General features: G+C 43.8%; 1 protein-coding gene across 1 annotated transcript in view; it reads right to left on the minus strand.

The window, feature by feature from the left end:
* The window catches only part of LOC122679941, a 405,877-nt gene that overhangs the window by 211,849 nt on the left and 173,539 nt on the right, over positions 1–20,489 (minus strand). Inside the window, 7 exon segments of the mRNA XM_043880800.1 lie at positions 10,609–10,747; positions 14,919–15,056; positions 15,930–16,019; positions 16,401–16,538; positions 17,085–17,117; positions 17,370–17,684; positions 17,771–17,812. Coding sequence (XP_043736735.1) covers positions 10,609–10,747; positions 14,919–15,056; positions 15,930–16,019; positions 16,401–16,538; positions 17,085–17,117; positions 17,370–17,684; positions 17,771–17,812 — 895 coding nt within the window.

The raw sequence follows: 20,489 nt of genomic DNA on the forward strand, positions 1-20,489 counted from the left end.
TCTAAACTTCACATTTATCCCCCTCATAAGCTGAGAGTATGGTTTGATAAGATTCAGAATACATTTGTATCATAAACCATAACTAAAGAAGATGCAAAATATAAGTTAAGGGAACAGCTCCAGACAGAAGGGGAAATAGAAAGTCTTCTTCTACAGGATAGCTGCATGTGATGGGGAAAGAAAGGGTGAGTGAAGCAGAGAAGAGAAGGTGTTCATGCTTCCTGGAAACATCAGTGACCCCACCTCCTCAGTTCTGCATTTAAGAAGAAAGGTGGCCACAAGAATGGAATCCCAGGTGGGTTGATGAGACAGATTCAAGCAGAAGGGGCTGATGTCCAGTATAGCCATTAATGCCTTGTTCTGTTTCCACTGATCAGAGAAGCTCTCAGATGCTCCCCAGAAAGTAATCCTGGGATGAGTATAAAACCGAGAAGGACCATAAGGGATGCAAGGTAGAGCTCCCCCATCAAAATTCAAGGTCACTAATGTGCTGCCCCCTTTCCTTATACCCCCTCAGGCTCAAGTTTCCCATGATGCAGCCCTGTGGTCCAAACAAGCCCACCCTGAGGCCCCCTCATCCTGAATCTGTCTTTTCAGCACTGACATGGAAGGAAGCATCTGTGACACACAGGCCCCAGAGTCCCCACCAGAGCTCAGACATGGCTTCATGAGCCACACACACACACCCCTTAATGTCTCAGCCTGGCCAACACCCAGGGCAGCTGCTGGCCATTTAACAGCCCTGCCACACCCCACACCAGAAGGACCCCTCATCCTGGCCTGCAGACACAGCTTCTCTGTCCTGTCATACCCATCCTTCCTTCTTGAGACTCAGGAGAAAAGACAATTGAACACAAGCTTTCCTCCCTCTTAAATATGCTAATATTTACCCATTATTTTTGCAAGATTCACTTCCTTGTCATCTGGTCCTCTCACTCTCAAGCCCAGTGCTTGTACCTGAGCCCCATATCCTTCTATATCTGGACATTTAACACATTAATGATAAAAACTGATTATAAATATCAAAACCAAAATTTAAAGTCAGGGGCTGGAGAAGGACCAAGATCTGCTCAGTCACTTAGAATTGATGCTCTAGTCCTTCTGGGCCCAGAGAAATCATTCCTTACCCAGTTATGGACTCCACACCATCACCAGGAACCACCAGCCAGACACCTAGAACACACGACACGCTTTTTGGGATCCAATCATCCCTCCCACTGGATGACACAGGGATGTGTTTAGTGAACCAGGTACACACGGTCTCACTCACCTTGGGTTTGAGATCTCACAGGTAAGACACTGTTAAGTGTTCCAGACTCTGTTATGGGAGGATGGGCTGGAAAGGAAGGGCTGACTCAGGGCTGATAGGCTATCCCCAGGCAGCACCCTCTACCCAGAGCTGGGTGTGCAGGGTCAACACGGACCAACTAACCCTCAGAAGAAGTTACTTCTTCTCTGACACATAAGAAAATCTTAGTGTCCAATCTCATCCAAGATTTGAAGGAGGAAAGTTTTAGAGAGGACACTAACACAGCTGTGTCCACAGTGAACTTGAAAGAGTGGAAGGCAGGGGTCTGGAGAACAGACTCGGGAGCCAGACTGCCTGGTCTTGACTCACAGTTTAGCTGCATGCCTTGTGTGGACCCTTAACAGGGTTCTTACTCTTTCTGATTAGTAAAAGGAGGGTTGTGGTCATGCCTAGATTACTGAGTTTTGGTGAGGATTAAGTGAGTTGGCATTAGCATGTGATAAAACAACACTAGCTAACAGTAGTACATGTGCTGATGTTGATTTGCTCAGTCGTGGCCGACTCTTTGTGACCCCATGGACGGTAGCCTACCAGGTTCCTCTGTCCATGGAACTGTCCAGGCGAGAACAGCAGTACATAGTAGTAGTATTACGTACCACTGTTAATCTGCCTTCCTGATGACTCAGATGGTAAAGAATCTGCCTGCAATACAGGAGACCTGAGTTTGATCCCTGGGTCAGGAAGATCCTCTGGAGAAGGAAATGGCAACCCACTTCAGTATTCTTGCCTGGGAAATCCCATGGACAGAGGAGCCTGGAGGGGCTACAGTCAGTCCATGGAGTCACAAAGAGTTAGTCATTACTGAGTGACTAACACACACACACACACACACAGTAGTAGTAAAGAAGCAGAGTTAGGCCATCTCCCACCATCTGATCACAGGAATCCCAGGACTCTAGAACAGGAATTCAGTTCTGTTACCTGGAGCCTTGACTGTGGCTCTCGGAACTCTCCCAGGAACTATAGGCTGTGATGGTGATTGGTGCCAATCAGAGTTGTGAGTCTTCTACACATCACCCCTTCTCTCTGTGCCCCAGGTAACTGCTCAAGAACCTCAATCTTACTGTAGGTGAGCTTTTGTGAATTAAGTCATTTACTTAATCATTTTAGTTTATAAACTCGAATGTACTTAGTAAAACATTTTGCATCTAATTCACCTTCATATCCCCAATGCCTGGCTAACTAAAAATTCCAAATGATGTGTCTTGTGTACCTGAATGAATGAATGTCAGCCTGGTATTTTACACAAGTCATTAAAATAAAAAAGAAATCTTTTGAGAAATAATTTAACTTGTCATGAGGATGTAACAGCACAATGCAAGCTGCATCATTTGTTTTAATGATATTTCAATACTATTAAATGGTATGAGCTGTATGTATGAGGTGTATGAGGTGTTCACTTCAACACCTGTCTGCCATGAATGCAGTAAATTGCAGTATCTAGAAACAACCTAGCCCCAGTACGAGAGCAGTGCTGAGAGAGCCAGTTCTAAACATAAACGCTGCACGTTTCATTGTATATCTGAAGATAAAGAAGACAAACCACAGCACCCTGACAGGTGAAGACCCTGAAGCCTCCTGTTCTGGTCTTAATCAGATATGACCAAGTGATCAGGATGTTTATGTATTTATCATTTGGCACATATTCAATTCAAACCGCACACAACTGTAACAGGAAGCAATTTTTTTATAAAAAATGTGAACAGCTTCCGTGTTGAATTAGAAGTGCAGAAGTAAAAAGCAGAAAAAATCTTGTTCTTTTACTTAGGCTAACTATTTGTCCTTATGGGTTGTAAAGAAGTACAACATGTAGCGTTATTATTCCCAAGTCACCATGAGAATATGGCGGTTTCAGAGGTTCAGTAATCTCTTTGCTAGGAAAGTTGATAATTAAACCTGCTTGCGTGAGGAAAATTTCCTCAGAACCAATCAGAGTGACTAAAATACAAAATATTTTTTAATTAAAAAAGAGGCATACAACTCTAACAGAAAATTATTAACTGAGTTGTTATACCAAAGTGTTGGCGACCTGCCTCACCATCTGTGTTCCTTGCATGGATGGGACCAAGGTTTGTAAAGACTCCTTTACCAAAGACCATTTCATCACAAGGGCATGAAGGAAAGCAAGGTCATGAGCTGGTGATGTCCAGCCCATCACTTCTGTTCAGCCCTTCACAGTCTATAACCAGAAACATTGAACAAAGAGTGTGGCACTGAATTGGCCTCATTCATTCCTCTATAGTGCAACATCAGATACCCAGAGACAAGAGCAGATCAAAGCTAATAAATCAAAGACAAGCAGATTCTAAGTGGAGAGCATGCAGACCAAGGACCCTTCCCCACTGCTGTTGGAAAGGAAGAAGCCCTCCCACCCCAGACACTGTCTGTGGGAGGAGAGACAAGAAGGTGCCTCCTTAAATAGAGGAAAATCAGTCTCAGCAGGGAGCTTGCACTAGAAATGACAAGACAGTTATTACAATGAACCCGAGCTAAGTTGAGGGACAAATTTTAAATAGGAGAGTCTGTGTTAACTTTATGGAACTTTCAATCCACACAAACATCCCTTGTTAGTGCACAAGATGAAATCAGTCATAAAAATAGAGTACATTACATTTATGTATATTTGAATTCTAGAGGACATGTTTTTAAGCCCACTACAGAAAGAAAACTGATAAATCTTCTCGTTTTTAAATGCACAGAGTTGTCACCTCTGTGAACTCTTTTTAATTTCTCCAGCTCAAAATTACCACTGTGTCTATTTAATCTATAAAATCTTGCCCACTGTCTTTAAAGTGGGGCTTATTGAGAGCAAGTATTGTGTCTTATTCTTCAATATCTATTTAAAGTCAAGTAAAGACACATAGAAAGAGCTTAACAAATAGTGGATAAATAAAGAAATGAATGCATGAACAAATGCTGAAAACCACCCTGAGTTAATGATACTGAGTGGGAAAGGGACAGGGGAGACACAAATCTGACTACTCACACTTGGCACAGACTGAAGTGGAGTAAGGAGTCAGAGACACACCAGACAAAGGAACCAGATAGAAAATGCCTTCTTCAAATGTCACTCTGGGGAGGGTCCAATCACATTTAATTTCTGCACAAAGCTGTACCTCAGAAACTTCACCAAGGCAAGAAAAAAACTGACAGCATTGCTATCAAGGATGTGGCATCGACAATAATACTCCTCAAATAGCTCTTTTCTAGCTCCCAGTGACTCATTCTGGCCAATGAAATGTGGGTGGTGTCACATGTGTCTCTTCCGAGTGGAGACATGAAAACCCCATGTGACTCACTAGTCTCTCTCTTTTCTTCCCCAGAAGTTGTGTGTTCCAAATAGTGCACATGCAAGCTGATGGTGTCTCACTGACAACAGTACATTTGTAGGTTGGTAATGAACGTGTATATGCATGTATCTGTTGCTTCTGAGATTTGGGGGTCAGTTGTTCCAGTAGCAGAATGGAGTCTATTATGAGAGATCCAAATGGGAAGGAAGACTTGAAAAAAAGAATCTGTCACATGAATCAGGTACTTTCCGGGGTCTCCTCTTCCTTCTGTGTCTTCATCCCAAGCTACTCCCTCAGGTGGTCAGCTTGCATCCTCTGTTGGGCCTGGCTGGTTCTCAATCACCATTTCTGATTGACCAACAACTAGATCTAAGTCCTGTCTAAGAGGACCCATCCCTGCTGCATCTCCTGTTCCCTTTATATCACTCTGTGCTGACAGTCAGGCTCAGTTTCCCAAATTTGTCTCTTAGCTCTCCTTTGCTCTGAGTTAGTCAGTTCATCATATTTTTACTTTCCTCCAATCCTGTACTAATGAAAAGGAAGCATGTACTTTCTAAACCTCTTCAGTTTATTCATTTTTCCTGAACAAATCTGATTCCTGGATGTAGTGTTCTATGTAGTTAATTAATTTCTTCACCTTTGGGTAAGAAATAATTTTGCTGAATTTTTTTTCCCTCAACTGAAGAAAATAGCACATTCAAAGCCTATCTCCTTGTGACCATGTTACTGAAAGGTATGTGTGTGGGGTCTGGCTGCTCACTGCTTAAAAGCCAGTAAACAGGTCAGGTTGGTGGAAAAGAAAGTTTGCTTTATTTCATATGCTGGTAACTGGCAGGGACAGTGGCAGACATCTGTCCAAAGGCCAATTTTCACCCCCCATGACAAGCAGGGGGTGAGAGTTTTATAGACAAAGTGGTAGGGGAGTTACATGCAGAAATAGTACAGTCATCTTCACATTGGTAATCAGTGGTCTGGTTAGCATCATCTTGGTTGTTTTCAATTCAGTTCAGTTGCTGAGTTGTATCCGACTCTTTGCAACCCCATGGACTACAGCATGCCAGCCTTCCCTGTCCATCACCAACTCCTGGAACTTGCTCAAACTCATGTCCATTGAGTCGGTGATGCCATCCAAAACATCCATTGGTTGTTTTAGGTACAGTTAATCTTTAGTTCTTGGGTGTACTTGTTCCCATTTCTTTGTGGTCAATTCTCAGAATGTGGATGCTCCTGGGTACAGTATGGTCATCAAGTAGTTCACTACTCCACCTGGTGTTTTGTATCTATAAGACAGCTCATCGGATATGGCTCAGAATATTATCTATAACCCTTGAGAAAGAACTAAAGGTCCTTGACTGTGTTTAGTGACTACATTATTATTATTTAGTCTCCTCTGACTGTTTCCCTTTGTTTCCACGTTTCTCACGTCTCCAATTAAACTTATTCTTTGACTTAAGTGTTCCACAGGCAAAAGGCAGGCAGAAGACACGGTGAGGGGGCAAGGATCATAGAGTGCTGCTCTGTTTCAACAACAGCCCTAGGGACCCCCTCGGGGCTTAGAAGGGGCTGGTGCAAGGAGAGGCTCTGAAGACCAAGCTTCATTAACTTCATGATTAATCCACCTCTGCTCAGAGCTGATGCAATTACCAACTGCAGAGCTATTGAGTTCTTGTGGGTGGTGATGCTTAAACCACTTCAACCTAAGGTTAGTGCCTCTGGGGTGGCACTCAGAGCTCAAAGCCTGAGTGATTGCTCAGACTCAAACTCTATGAACCGAGGCTCTATTGCATGCGGAGCTTTGGTGCAGCTGAGTCCTGCCCGTGGACCTGCCTCAGAACACTGGAAATGCAGCAAAATGTGTTCCTCCTTTCACATCAAAGACTCTGTGATCAGATCTCTTTTCCTTGTCATCGAAGGCTTCCCAATCTGGGCATGCTAACCAAGGTCCTGCAGTCTGCAGGCATTGTCTGAGGCCTTGCCGGGGCCCAGGATTGGGGTGAGGCCTGTGCCTGTGTATAAGCTCTATATTCCCCCTCTCTATAACTTAACAGATTCCCAGCTAATATTTATTGAATGGCTGAATGGCACTGTACTAAATGTTGAAAAGAAATTGTCTTGAATATAAAGAAATGTTTCTGAGAACATCATTTAGCTAATATTTTTGATTTAAAGGCAAATGTTTCTGGCAATTAGCAAGGCAAAATTTGATTTTCAAAAACAAACAGCTTATCACCAACAAATATGTCACAGTGAACACTGCAAATCTCTAAGGATACACAAGACAAACCACAAAGTACCTACGTGTGGCTTCTTAACAAGTCTTAATCAAACCCAACTGAGGAGGCAGGATATTCATACGATTTATCATTGGCAGTTTTGTCATTAAAATCACACAGCAATATCACAGGAAGGAAATCTGCAATTAAAAAAGAACAGCTGTACCATTGATATGACATAAGGAAGGAGATGAGGTGCCAAAAGATTTCTTTGGCTTAAAATAACAGACAGCTTAATTAGTCTTTCACTTTTTGAAGGAGAGTCCTCTTGGGCTGATCGTGAAAGATGATGTGGAGACCAGAACAGTTCAACTGTTCTGCACAACAGTTATAACTGTGAACTGATAATTTTGGATAATGTTGCTCTTTGAGTCCCTTCTTGTTACTTTTTATGAATCTACTGTAAGTTTTTATGTTTTTATTGCCACATCGCTCACGTAAAACATCTTAGAGGGACAACAGTATATACTACACTGATCACAAATTAATTCCAATGACGTACAAAAGCTCTACCTTTTTATCCCCTTCTACACTTTTTGTTTTTGATGTCACAATTTACCTCTCTAGATTGTATATCCACTAACAAAATACTTTTCTCTGTAGCGATTTTAATACTTTCTTTAGGCTAAAGCTAACTGGTTAGCACACTGCCATATTACAGTGTTAGAGTATGCTGAGTTGGATTCAATATTTACATTTACAAGTCTGTTGCATATTTTCACTTCTTTCATATAAAAATTAGCATCCTTCATTTAGTTTGAAGAACTCCCCTCAGCAATCTTGTAAGACAAGCTTAATGTTGGTGAATGCCCTCAAATGTTGTTTGTTTGGGAAAGGCTTTATATCGTCTTCATTTATGAAAAACAACCTTCCTGAGAAAATTATTATTGGTTGGTAGGTTTTTTCTTTTCATAAGTTTGAATATATCACCCTTTCTCTCCTGGACTCTCAGGTTTCTACTGAGAAGTCCACTGATATTTTTAAGGGGATTTCTTTTTTGTGAGCATTTACTTTTCTCTTGTTGCTTATAAAATTCTCTCTTTTTCTTGAATACAAGCAATGTGTCTTGGGGATGATCATTTTGAATGAACTCTGAGGAGGGACTTATTAGCTACATGGACTTGGAAGTCTAAATCTCATCAGAGTTGGGACTTGACTGGTATTATTTCTTTAAGTACAATCTCTGTCACTTTCTCTTTCTCTTCTCCTTCCAGGACTGCAATAATGTACAGGTTGTTTATATGAATGTTATGCTATATTACACACAGATTCTTTCACACTTTTTCATTCCTTTTTTTCTTTGTCCCCTGGCGGGGTAACCTCAATGGTCCTGCCTTCTAAGTTACAGAGTCTTCTGCTGTTGTTGATGCTCTCTGTAGCATTTTTCATTGTGTTGCATTTCATTCATTGTAATCTTAAGCAACTGATCCAACCAGTCAATCCTAAAGGAAATCAGTCCCGAATATTCATTGTAAGGACTGATGCTGAAGCTGAAACTCCAGTACTTTGGCCACCTGATGCCAAGAACTGACTCATTGGAAAAGACCCTGATGCTGGGACAGATTGAAGGCAGGAGGAGAAGGGGACGACAGGGGATGAAATGGTTGGATGACGGCATCACTGATTCAATGGACATGAGTTGGAGCAAGCTCTGGGAGTTGGTGATGGACAGGGAAGCCCAACTGCAGCAGTCCATGGGGTCGCAAAGAATAGGACACAACTGAGCCACTGAACTGAACTGAATCTTAAGCAGCTGAATTTCTGTTTGGATCATTTTTCTGTTTCGTTCCTTCTCTTATTCTCTTTGCCTCACTGCAAAACTTGAAGGATCTCTGTTCCCTGACGGGGATTGAATCCAGACCACAGCAGTAAATGCATCGAATCCTAACCACCAAACCATCAATAAATTCCCTGTTTACTTCCTTTTTTATTCTTTCTATCTCTGTAAAAAATTTACTCTGTGGAGTAACTCACCCTAGCTCGACAATTACTGAGCCTGAGCTCTAGGAACCGCAAAGCACAAATAGGAGGTGGCATGGTGCAATCCCTGAAGCCTGCGTGCCTAGAGCCTGTTCTCCACAATAAGACAAACCCGTGCATAGAGAAGCCTGCTGTCCACAAAGAAGAGTAGGGCCTGCTTGCTGAAACTAGACAAAGCCCATGTCCAGCAACAGAGACCCAGTGCAACAAAAATTAAAAACAATAATAATGACGATGAGAAATATTGTTTAATCTTATTTTGTTCATATATTGTCTTCTTGAATTTAATAGTTTATCTGTGTTTCCTTGGAGTTCACTGAGCCTCTTGGTATGTGTGCCTGATTTCATCATATGTCATCTATTTCATCACTTCCCAAGGGAATAGACATGTGAGCTTCCCTGGGAGAAGCCCTGGGCATCTTCCCATCCCCAAGAACAGCCTAGAACTATGAAGACTGCAAGTGTGAGTGTAGGTTGAAGCCTTAGAAACCATCCAGAGTCATCAATCAAGTAACCGGGTGGGTCCAGCTCACAACCAGGCCAGCATTCTCAGGGCTTAAATTAGTTCAGCAGCTTCTCCACATGTCCACAATGGACTTGGTGGTGGGGGGTGCAGGGGGAGTGCTGTGTAAACGTAATCTTTACTTGGCCACTTCTGCATGACAGCTCTCTCTACCCTGAGGAATCACAGCAGGATCACAATTACATTTTCAGTAGTAACCAGATTAAAGCAATCTTGAAGCATCTGAAAATAGATGTTTTCAAAAAAGCCCATTGGCTGAAATTCTTCCTGTGAGAGATCAGTCATATAAGATGCCTCCATCCACGTCTCCGAAAAATAAATAGCCAACTGTTCCTGATCTTTCTGTCTACATCCATTCTTCTGGATCCCCTCTGCCTAGGTCTCCACATTCTTGCCCTCTTGTCCCACCTGAACACAGGGTGTGGGTGAGCATCAGTTTGCCCTCCATCAACTTGAAGATATATATGAACTGATACAATTCACTTAGAAGGAGAGATCCTTGGAGAGACAAGAAATAGCAGCATCCTGAAGAAATAGTAGGAAGAGATGGAGAGGAAAGAATGGATTTATAAGGATTGGATAATCAAACAGACATGGGAGATGAGCAAAGAGGTGTTTGTATCCACTAAAGGAATAAATGAGAGATGAAAAAGGAACAGGTAGTTATGTACAGTTAGATTTTTAATTGGCCTATGAACATTTAGGCAGGATAAGGAAAGTTGTATCCATTCTCTCCCACAAATCAACCTTCCACTTTGAAACCCACATTCAGTCTGGTGTCAAGGAACAAGTTACAAACAGGTGATGTGACATCTCAGGGAGAGCACCAAGGAATGTTCAGAATTGTTTTTGTTTTTCCATGAGTTCATCTTGTTAGGAAGGAGGGTATGAATGTGGACCAAGTTTATATCCTTTTCTTAATAAGAGTGACCTGGAGCATTTGTGAGCTGGGGCAAAATCATGCCCTCATTAGCCTCTAAGACAGGTGAAGGAGCAGGGCAGCTCACTCATCTTGTATTTCCTTTGAGGAAAATGGTGTTTCAGGACCAATCTTCTAAAATCATTTGACATGAAGTTTGTTAAATTAGCATCAGAGCAAAAAGTTAATTTATTCAGAATATCTCATTTTGAGAAATTTCCACATAACACAATTACAGGTCAGCTCTACTCTATTGAAATACAGGCAGTTAGAATATCTGAGGCTTCATCTCATATTTAATAAAGCATCATGGGAAAGTCACTGGGGATGTTCCCAGGGCACTGAATTCAACATCGTCGTACCCAGGGTCTGCTTTCTGCCCCTGGAGCAGCCAAGGGCTCTCTCCTCCTTCCCCAGGATCAGCCACCTCTCTGGAGAAGTTCAGAGAACAGCCTGAAATAGTAAAGAGAAGTTTGATTAGAACTGAGACACAGGGATGGTTTAGAGCCCTATGGTGGAAGGAGTCAAGCAAGTGGTCATGACAAAGCATCCCTGGGACCCATGTTTGGGCAGGGAGGCTCAGGGTATTTCACTTGAGTTATAGTGAGGATGGATCCCAGCTGTCCTCTCAGATCCAGTCCATGTGGTCTCTGGGGCCTCAGCTCATGTGAAAACCCTGCATCGCAGGAGATCTGTGCTCACAGAGGAGCTCTGGGAAGACTTGCATCCAGGCCACACAATAGCAAGGAGATAACCCGCAATGGTAAGAATCATAAAAAATAATTTAAATGTTCTCCTTTCACAGGTGATAGATGTGAATTCTCATTAAGAGGGAGATTGGAGACAGGAAAAATCTGAATTCCTCACTCACAACCCAAGTCTGATCTTGGCTGACTTGACTCCTGTTCCAAATGTCCACAAAGACTATCACAGGTGCAGCCACAGATGGCCCCTCCCCAGAGACCACACAGGCCCTCAGATGGAGAGTTACTCTTTTCTAGAGAATGAGTGCCTTCTCAAAGCTACTGAAATATCTGGAGCAAATTAGATCTTAGCTGATCACAAATTCTGAGTCTATGATCCACCACCATGGCTTAATGTTAAGGTCACCGTATATCATAGACTTTGTACTTATGAATGTTAACATATAAGCAGAGCTCATCTTAAATTATAAACATACTTCACCCAATTCAATACATTTGTTTAAATCTCTACCTTTTATGTATCAGTTCAGTTCACTTCAGTCACTCAGTCGTGTCCGACCAGTGACACCATGGACTGCAGCACGCCAGGCTTCCCTGTCCATCACCAACTCCTGGTTCTTGCTCAAACTCATGTCCATTGCATTGGTGATGCCATTCAAATATCCCATCCTCTGTCATCCCCATCTCCTGCTTTCAAGCTTTCCCAGCATCAGGGTCTTTTCCAGTGAGTCAGTTCTTCGGATCAGGTGGACAAAGCATTGGAATTTCAGCTTCAGCATCAGTCCTTCCAATGAATATTCAGGACTGATTTTCTTTAGCACTGACTGGTTGGATCTCCTTGCTGTCCAAGGGACTCTCAAGAGTCTTCTCCCACACCGCAGTTCAAAAGCATCAAATATTCAGTGCTCAGCCTTCTTTATGGTCCAACTCTCAGATCCATACATGACTACTGGAAAAAAACAGAGCTTTGACTAGACAGAACTTTGTCAGCATAGTAATGTCTCTGCTTTTTAATATGCTTTCTAGGTTGATCATAGCTTTTCTTCCAAGGAGCAAGTGTCTTCTAATTTCATGGCTGTAGTCATCATATGCAGTGATTTTGGAGCCCCCAAAAATAAAGTCTCTCACTGTTGCCACTGTTTCCCTGACTATTTGCTGAGAAGTGGTGGTATAAGATGCCATGACCTTAGTTTTCTGAATGTTGAGCTTTAAGCAAAGTTTTTCACTACCCTCTTTCACTTTCATGAGGCTCTTTAGTTCTTCTGCACTTTCTGAAATAAGGGTGGTACCATCTGCATATCGGATGTTATGATATTTCTCTCGTAATCTTGGTTCCTGCTTGTGCTTCATCCAGCCAAGCATTTTGCATGATGTACTCTGCATATAAGTTAAATAAGCAGGGTGACTCTATACAGCCTTGACATACTCTTTTCCCAATTTGGAACCAGTCTGCTGTTCCATATTCTCTTTTAACTGTTGTTTCTTGACCTGCATACAGATTTCTCAGGAGGCAGGTAAGGTGGCCAGGTATTCCCATTTCTTTCAGAATTTCCCACAGTTTATTGTGATCCACATTGTCAAGGGCTTTGGCATTGTTAATAAAGCAGAAATAGATGTTTTTCTGGAACTCTCTTGCTTTTTTGATGATCCAGCAAAGTTTGGCAATTTGTTCTTTTGTTCCTCTCTCTTTTCTAAATCCAGTTTGAACATCTAGAAGTTCATGGTTCATTACTGTTGAAGCCTGGCTTGGAGAATTTTGAGCATTAGTGTGCTAGTGTTTGAGATGAGTGAAATTGTGCGGCAGTTTGAATGTTCTTTGGCATTGCCTTTCTTTAGGATTGGAATGAAAACTGACCTTTTCCAGTCCTGTGGCCACTGCTGGGATTGCCAAATTTGCTGGCATATTGAGTGCAGCACTTTCACAGCATCATCTTTTAGTATTTGAAATAGCTCAACTGAATTCCATCACCTCCACTAGCTTTATTCATGGTGATGCTTCCTAAGGCCCACTTGACTTTGCATTCCTGGATGTCTGGCTCTAGGTGAGTGATCACAGCATCATGGTTATATGGGTAATGAGGGTCTTTTTTCTATAGGTCTTCTGTGTATTCTTGTCATCTCTTCTTAATATCTTCTGCTTCCATTAGGTCCGTAACATTTCTGTCCTTTGTTGAGCCCATCTTTGCATAAAATGTTCCCTTGGTATCACTAATTTTCTTGAAGAGATCTCTAGTCTTTCCCATTCCATTGTTTTCCTCTGTTTCTTTGCATTGATCACTGAGGAAGGCTTCCTTATCTCTCCTTGCTATTCTTTGGAACTCTGCATTAAAAGGATATATCTTTCCTTTTCTCCTTTCTCTTTTGCTTCTCTTCTTTTCTCAGCTATTTGTAAGGCCTCCTCAGACAACCTTTTTGCCTTTTTGCATTTCTTTTCCATGGGGATGGTCTTGATCCCTGCCTCCTATACACGAACCTCCGTCAATAGTTCATCAGGCACTCCACCTATCAGACGGAATCCCTTGAATCTATTTGTCACTTCCACTGTATAATCGTAAGGGATTTGATTTAGGTTATACCTGAATGGTCTAGTGGTTTTCCCCACTTTCTTCAATTTAAGTCTGAATTTGGCAATACGGAGTTCAAGATCTGAGCCACAGTCAGCTCCCAGTCTTGTTTTTGCTGACTGTATAGAGCATTTCCATCTTTGGCTGCAAAAAATATCAATCTGATTTTCATGTTGACCATCTGGTGATGTCCATGTGCAGAGTCCTGTCTTGTGTTTTTGGAAGAGGGTGTTTGCTATGACCAGTGTGTTCTATCGACAAAACTCTGTTAGCCTTTGCCCTGCCTCACTGTGGACTCCAAGGCCAAATTTGCCTGTTACTCCAGGTATCTCTTGACTGCCTACTTTTGCATTCCAGTCCCTTATAATGAAAAGGACATCTTTTTTGGGTATTAGCTCTAAAAGTTCTTGTGGGTCTTCATAGAACCACAGCTTCAGCTGTTTCAGCATTACTGATTTGGCATAGACCTGGATTACTGTGATATTGAATGATTTGCCTTCATGTATGAGACAGTGCAAATATATTATTAAAACACTTGTTCCACCTTTGAATTTGGTTCACTTCAGTTCAGTCACTCAGTCATGTCTGACTCTTTGCGACCCCATGGACCACAGCACACTGTGCTTCCCTGTCCATTACCGACTCCCAGAGCTTGCTCAAACTCATATCCATCGAGTCAGTGATGCCATCCAGCCATCTCATCCTCTGTCATCCCCTTCTCTTCCTGCCTTCAATCTTTCCCAGGATCAGAGTCTTTTCTAAGGGGTCAGTTCTTCACATCAGGTGGCCAAGGTATTGGAGCTTCTACTTCAGCTCAGTCCTTCCAATGAATATTCAGGATTGATTTCCTTTCAATTGACTGGTTTCATCTCCTTGCCATCCAAGGGACTTTGAAGAGTCTTCTCCAACACTACAGTTCAAGCATCAATTCTTTGGCACTTAGCTTTCTTTATAAATATGCTCAATTAATCAATAAGTTTCTCCTTGGCCATGACACAATGCATGAGGGATCTTAGTTCCTTGAGCAGGGTTGGACCTGGGCCCTAGCAGTGAAAGTGCAGAATCCTAACCTCTGGACTGAAAGGAAATTCCATAATCTATAAATCTTAATGCAAGTATATCACATATAAAGTGAAGTTTATGTCACATTATGGAGACATAAATGCCAAAAGCAGAGTGATTCCTCACTCCCTGCAAGGAGTGTGACAGCATTAAATATGGCATATGGTCAAGATGATGCTACCAGATGTATGAGATTACCTACATTTTGAATCTCTAGGGAGGCTGGGCATTGAGGAGCACACATTCACTCTTTCCAGATAGAAAGATTGCAGGAGATCACCTGATCCCACTCACCTGTCTGCGAGGACCTCACCCCATCCTCCTTCTCTGGGGGCACTTCCTCCTCACTCCCCTGAGAGGCAGGAGGAGTTCCAGGCACTGGGACCTCTTCAACATCATCGTAATTTTCAGCAGGGACATCAGTCCTCAGATCTGGGGGTTCCAAGAGCAGACAAGGGAGTGTATGAAACCACAGTAAGTGGGTTGGTCTGGGGAATACCTAAGATCCCTTCTGACCCAGAGTTTCTGAGTTTCTGAAGAGAGGCATCAGTCACTCCTTGTTTCAAAAGACTTTTTTCTCTAAGACCATGTTTCATTTTGATGTGTCCATAAGCCAAAACATGATTTTACATACCTTCGTATTTTCTGGTGGAAACTACGTATCTCAAAGCAACTCTTCCACCACTGAGCATTGCTAAAGTACTTTGACAAATTGCGCTTTACAGATGTGTTTTTTTTTAAATATTGTGTGCATATTGTGATTCCAGACACAGAGAGACCAGCCCCTACGTGAGACATCACAGAACAGCCAGAGAAGGAGAAGGAAGAACACCATCTGGACACAAGGGATGCCTCTGGTGCATCAGAGGAAAGCCATTCCCCTTAAATATCCTCTCCATGAGGGAAACTCTCCTCCCCAAAGCCCAGCTGAGGCAGGTCCACCTCTGTTTCCTGGAGCGGATCTGTAGTCACTGTTTTCCTCACCATTTCTGGTGTAATACGGCCATTTAGTCAGTGAGTCATCTGATAGGAAACCTCATGTGGAGACAAACATCACACAAAACACAGAATGACCCTCTCCACACCCACGGGACCTGTGTTAAAGGTGAGAAGGGACAGGCCTGGCTTCTGCAGCGTAGACAGAGGCTGGGAGATCACGGGGCTCTGAGAGGCCATCCTGCCACTTTGGAGGAGCCGTCTCTGTGAGACTGGGGCACACATGAGGTCTGCACGTGCTGAGAAGATGCGCACAGCCAGTGGGTGGTGACAACCAGAGGCCCCAGGAGGGCAGACAGAGACACTCACCTGGGCTGCCCAGACCTTCCTTCGGTGTCACAAGGTAATTGAGCTCCTCATACACAGCTTCAGCAAGAGCATCTTCATAGCTGGATAAGGCTGAGAGATTCCCCAGCAGGTAAGAGAAACCGCCCCAGACACCCTGGTCCAGCAGACCCACCCTTCCTCTCCCTGGTGCTCACACGGGGGCTGCCAGGACCTCAGCATCGTCTCCCACCACGTGCACCATGTCAGCACCTTCTCCCCTCGTCTGACCCTGAATACAGCTCAGCACCAACTCTGTCTGGTCTCACAGGAGAGGCCATGACTTATGAGAGTTCATGCCCCAGCCCTCTGTCTACTCAGCCCTGAGAGCTCAGCATGGAGCACATGGAGTCTGCAACTCAGAGCAGAGACCTGGCCCAGGCTCCCCTCCTCACACCTGCCCCATCTCCTGCCTCCACACACACTCCCTGGTCCCCAGTTCCCCCTGCAGCCCACCTCTGCGCTCTGCTCTCCATCTGAGCACCTGAGTCACCAGGATGACGAGGACCAGGAAGAGAAGGGCTCCCAGGATGAGGCAGAGGACCCCAGGCAGGGAGAAGATGCCAGGCAGAGGATTTGAGGTTGTTCTGGTCCCTAAGGAGAACAGGAAAAAGGGCTGGAGATAGTCTTGGGCACAGAGAAATCCCCTGTGTCAGCATTTTCAGGAGCTCCAGACAACGGTGTCCCAGCCTCAGACAGTGTCAGGGCTCCCCCGGGTTTCGTCCTGAGACAAGTCAACTCCACTCTGGCCAGTGTGGCCCCAAGGCAGAGCCGGGGATTGTCAGGGAGCTGCCCTGCCGAGACAGCCTCTGAGGACCCAGCTCATCGTTTCTTCTTGGCTTCAGGAGACAAAGCATCAAACAGTCCAGGGACCCACACCTCACTGATGAAGAGCAACACTCAAGGGCAGGTGGGAGTTCCTTAGATTTTACAACATGGGAACCAGACTTCTTTGGACCCCGGGCATGAGAACTTTGACTCTGGGCATCAAGGCAGGGGATTTCCCCAGTGTAATGCCCTGGCTCCTCCCCAGCAGCCACAGCTCCTCAGATTCTTTCCTCTTTTGAGTTGTCAGGGAGCCCACAGAACAGGTCGCCAGTATTTGAGTATTCTCTCCTGCCTAGGCATGGATCACAGTACCTGCTTTTGTCGCGGGCAATGCTGTCCTTACACCTAAAGAGAAAAACAGCAGTGTGGGGAAGAGGAATTGGCCAGAACGCAGGGCAAACCATTTTTCCCTCCTGAGCCTGAAATCACCCCTCAGTTTCCACAACAGCAGTCTCCAGTCCTCCCAGCTCCCCGGTCCTAGATCAAAGCCCCAGCACCCAGATACTCTGAACACAAACTCCACACCACCCCTGGCCCAGCCCACTGCCCCTGCACTGCCCCAGTTCACCGAGGACGGACCCCGCGCCCCTCACTCACCAGAGCACCTCACACCAGCATCCTCCTCATGCTTGCAGTCGCTCTGCCCCCAGGGATCCGCAGCACAGTCCCACAGGGAGGGCTCCCGGCCCCTGCACCGCACCTCGTCCAGCCAGATGCTCCCGTTTCCAGGGCCAAACGCCGCGGCCCGAACGGCTTCCAGGGCCGGGCCACAGCCCAGCTGCTGACACACCACCTCGGCCTCTGCCAGGCTCCAGGAGTCATCGCACACGGTGCCCCAGGAGCCGCCGTGCCAGACCTCCACCCGCCCTGAGCACTCGCTGTCTCCTGCCCTGAGCCGGAGCTTCTCTCTGTCTGAAAAGGCAGCAGCCCCTCCTGTGACTCCCCTGGTGGGAGGAAGGAGCCCCTGGGGCCCTGGGGAGGGGGCGGGGCTGAGGTACCTGTGCAGGGGGCAGCAGCTGGACAGCTCTTGGCTCTTCTTTCTGCAAACAACAGGGAAACAGTGGATCAGGGACAGCTGGGCGTGGTCTTGTCCCCAAATAAGATTATCTAAGGTCTGACTCAGTGCAAAGGACACATGAAAACACAGGTTCATTATCTCCTGGGCTGAAACATTCACTGCATCTGATCACCAGCTGAAATTACTTTAAATATTTACTTGTTAATCAGTCTTCACATGCCACAGCAAATATAAACACAGACATCTACGAATGTACACACCCCTCTGAATGAAAGTTCCACTAGAGGAAGGACCTTGTATATCTTATCTATGCCATGTTTCTGCTGTTAGGACCGTGCCTGCACATTGTATGCACTCATTCACCAAATATCTATGGAAAACCATTTCTAAATACCAGATAGTGGCTGGATAAATATTTATTAAATGAATGAATAGACAAATAAAATTCAGTGAAATAAAATTTGTTTTTCTTAAATTCATACTAATCAGTGAAATAGTAAACCAAATATACATTAATGGTAACAGTCTATGATAATAGTTCATATTAAAAATAATCAGTCCAGAAGCACAGAGTCAATTTATATTCAAAATCTCATGTACATAATTTTAATGGAAAAGTATTAGATAGATTATAAACTACTCTTACCTATTATTCAGTGTGACAAGTGGGCAAGTGAAGACTACTGTTGTAAAAGGGAACTCTCTTTTCAAAATTTATTTTTAATTGGAAGATAATTGCTCCACAATGTAGTGTTGGTTATGTGCGTGTGTGTGTTAGTTGCTCAGTCATGTCCAACTCTTTCTGACCCCATGGACTGCAGCCCCCCAGGCTCCTCTGTCCATAGGATTTTCCAGACAAGAATACTGGAGTGGATTGCTATTCCCTTCTCCACTGGATCTTCCTTACCCAGGGATCAAACCCAGGTTCCCACACTGCAGGCAGTTTCTTTGCTCTCTGAGCCACCAGAAAAGTCTGTAGTGTTGGTTGGGAATCTCTTAAAAAGAGATTTTCTTTCCTGTATGCTTACAGGAAAGACTTCGTAGAATTCTGAGAAGATATATGTACACACATATGTACACACTGAGTAAGCCAGAGATTTTTTGCAATAGTCAAAAAAAGCCTACTGAGAAAATTTGTATTTTATATTTTTTTAAAGAATACATACAACTTGCCAATAGGTACATGAAAACGTGCTCAACACTACTAATCATCAGAAAATACAAATCAAAACCACAACAAGATATCACCTCATATCCTGTAGAAAGGCTTTTATCGAAAAGAAGCAATAACAGGAGTTGAGGAGAATATGAAGAGATAGGAAAGCTTTTGCACAGTTAGAGGGAATGTAAGTTGATGCAGCCCCTATGGAAACAGTATTGAGGTGCATCAAAAATTAAAAATAGAACTGCCATATGATTCAGGAATTTTACTTTGGAGTATTTCTCTGAAGGAAAGAAAAACACTAACTTGAAAACCCAATGTTCACTGCAGCAACATATGTTCAGTTGCTAGGTTGTGTCTGACTCTGCAACCCCATGGACTGCAGCACATTAGGCTCCTCTGTCCTTCACTATCTCCCAAAGTTGGCTCAAATTCATGCCCACTGAACTGGCAATGCTATCTAACTATCTCACCCTCTGTGGCCCCCTTCTCTTTTTGCCTTCAGTATTTCCCAGCATCAGGGTCTTTTCCAATGAGTCAGTGCTTCTCATCAGGTGGCCAAAGTATTGGAGCTTCAGCTTCAGCATCAGTCCTTCCAATGAATATTCAGAGTTGATTTCCTTTAGGATTGATTGCTTTGATCTCCTTGCTGCCCAAATGACTCTCAATTCAATTGTGGCATCCAAGCACCACAATTCAAAAGAATCAACTCTTTGGCATTTGGCTTCTTCTATAACCCAGCTATCACGGCCACATACGACTACTGGGAAAAATGTAGCTTTGACTATATGGACCTTTGTTAGCAAAGTGATGTCTCTGCTTTTTAATACTCTGTCTAGTTTTGTCACAGAGGAGCAAGCCTCTTTTAATCTCATGGCTGCAAACACCGTCAGCTGTGATTTGGGAGTCCAAGAGAAGAAAATCTGTCACTGTTTCCACTTTCTCCCCTTTTATATCCCATGAAGTGCTGATGATCTTAGTTTTCGGAATGTTGAATGTTGAGCTGTAAGCCAGCTTTTTCACTCTCCTCTTTCACCCTCAACAAGAGGCTCTTCAATTCCTCTTCACTTTCTGCCATTAGAGTGGTATCATCTGCATATCTGAGGTTGTTGATATTTCTCACAGCAATCTTGATTCCAGCTTGTGATTCTTCCAGCCAGGCATTTCCTATGATGTTCTCTGCATATAAGTTAAATAAACAGGGTGACAATATACAACCTTGACGAACTCTTTTCCCAATTTGGAACCGGTTGGTTGTTTCATGTCCAGTTCCAACTGCTGCTTTTTGACCTGCATACAGGTTTCTCAGGAGGCAGGTAAGGTGCTCTGGTATTCTCGTCTCTTTAAGAATTTTCCACAATTCATTGTGATCCACATGGTCATAGGCTTTATGTAGTCAATGAAGCAGACGTTTTTCTGAAATTCTCTTGCTTACTCTATGATCCAACAAATGTTGGCAATTTGATCTCTGGTTTCTCTGCCTTTCTAAACCCAGCTTGTAAATCTTGGAAGTTCTCAGTTCACTTAGTGCTGAAGC

This window comes from Cervus elaphus, chromosome 22 (assembly GCF_910594005.1).
Source record: "Cervus elaphus chromosome 22, mCerEla1.1, whole genome shotgun sequence".
NCBI lineage: Eukaryota > Metazoa > Chordata > Mammalia > Artiodactyla > Cervidae > Cervus > Cervus elaphus.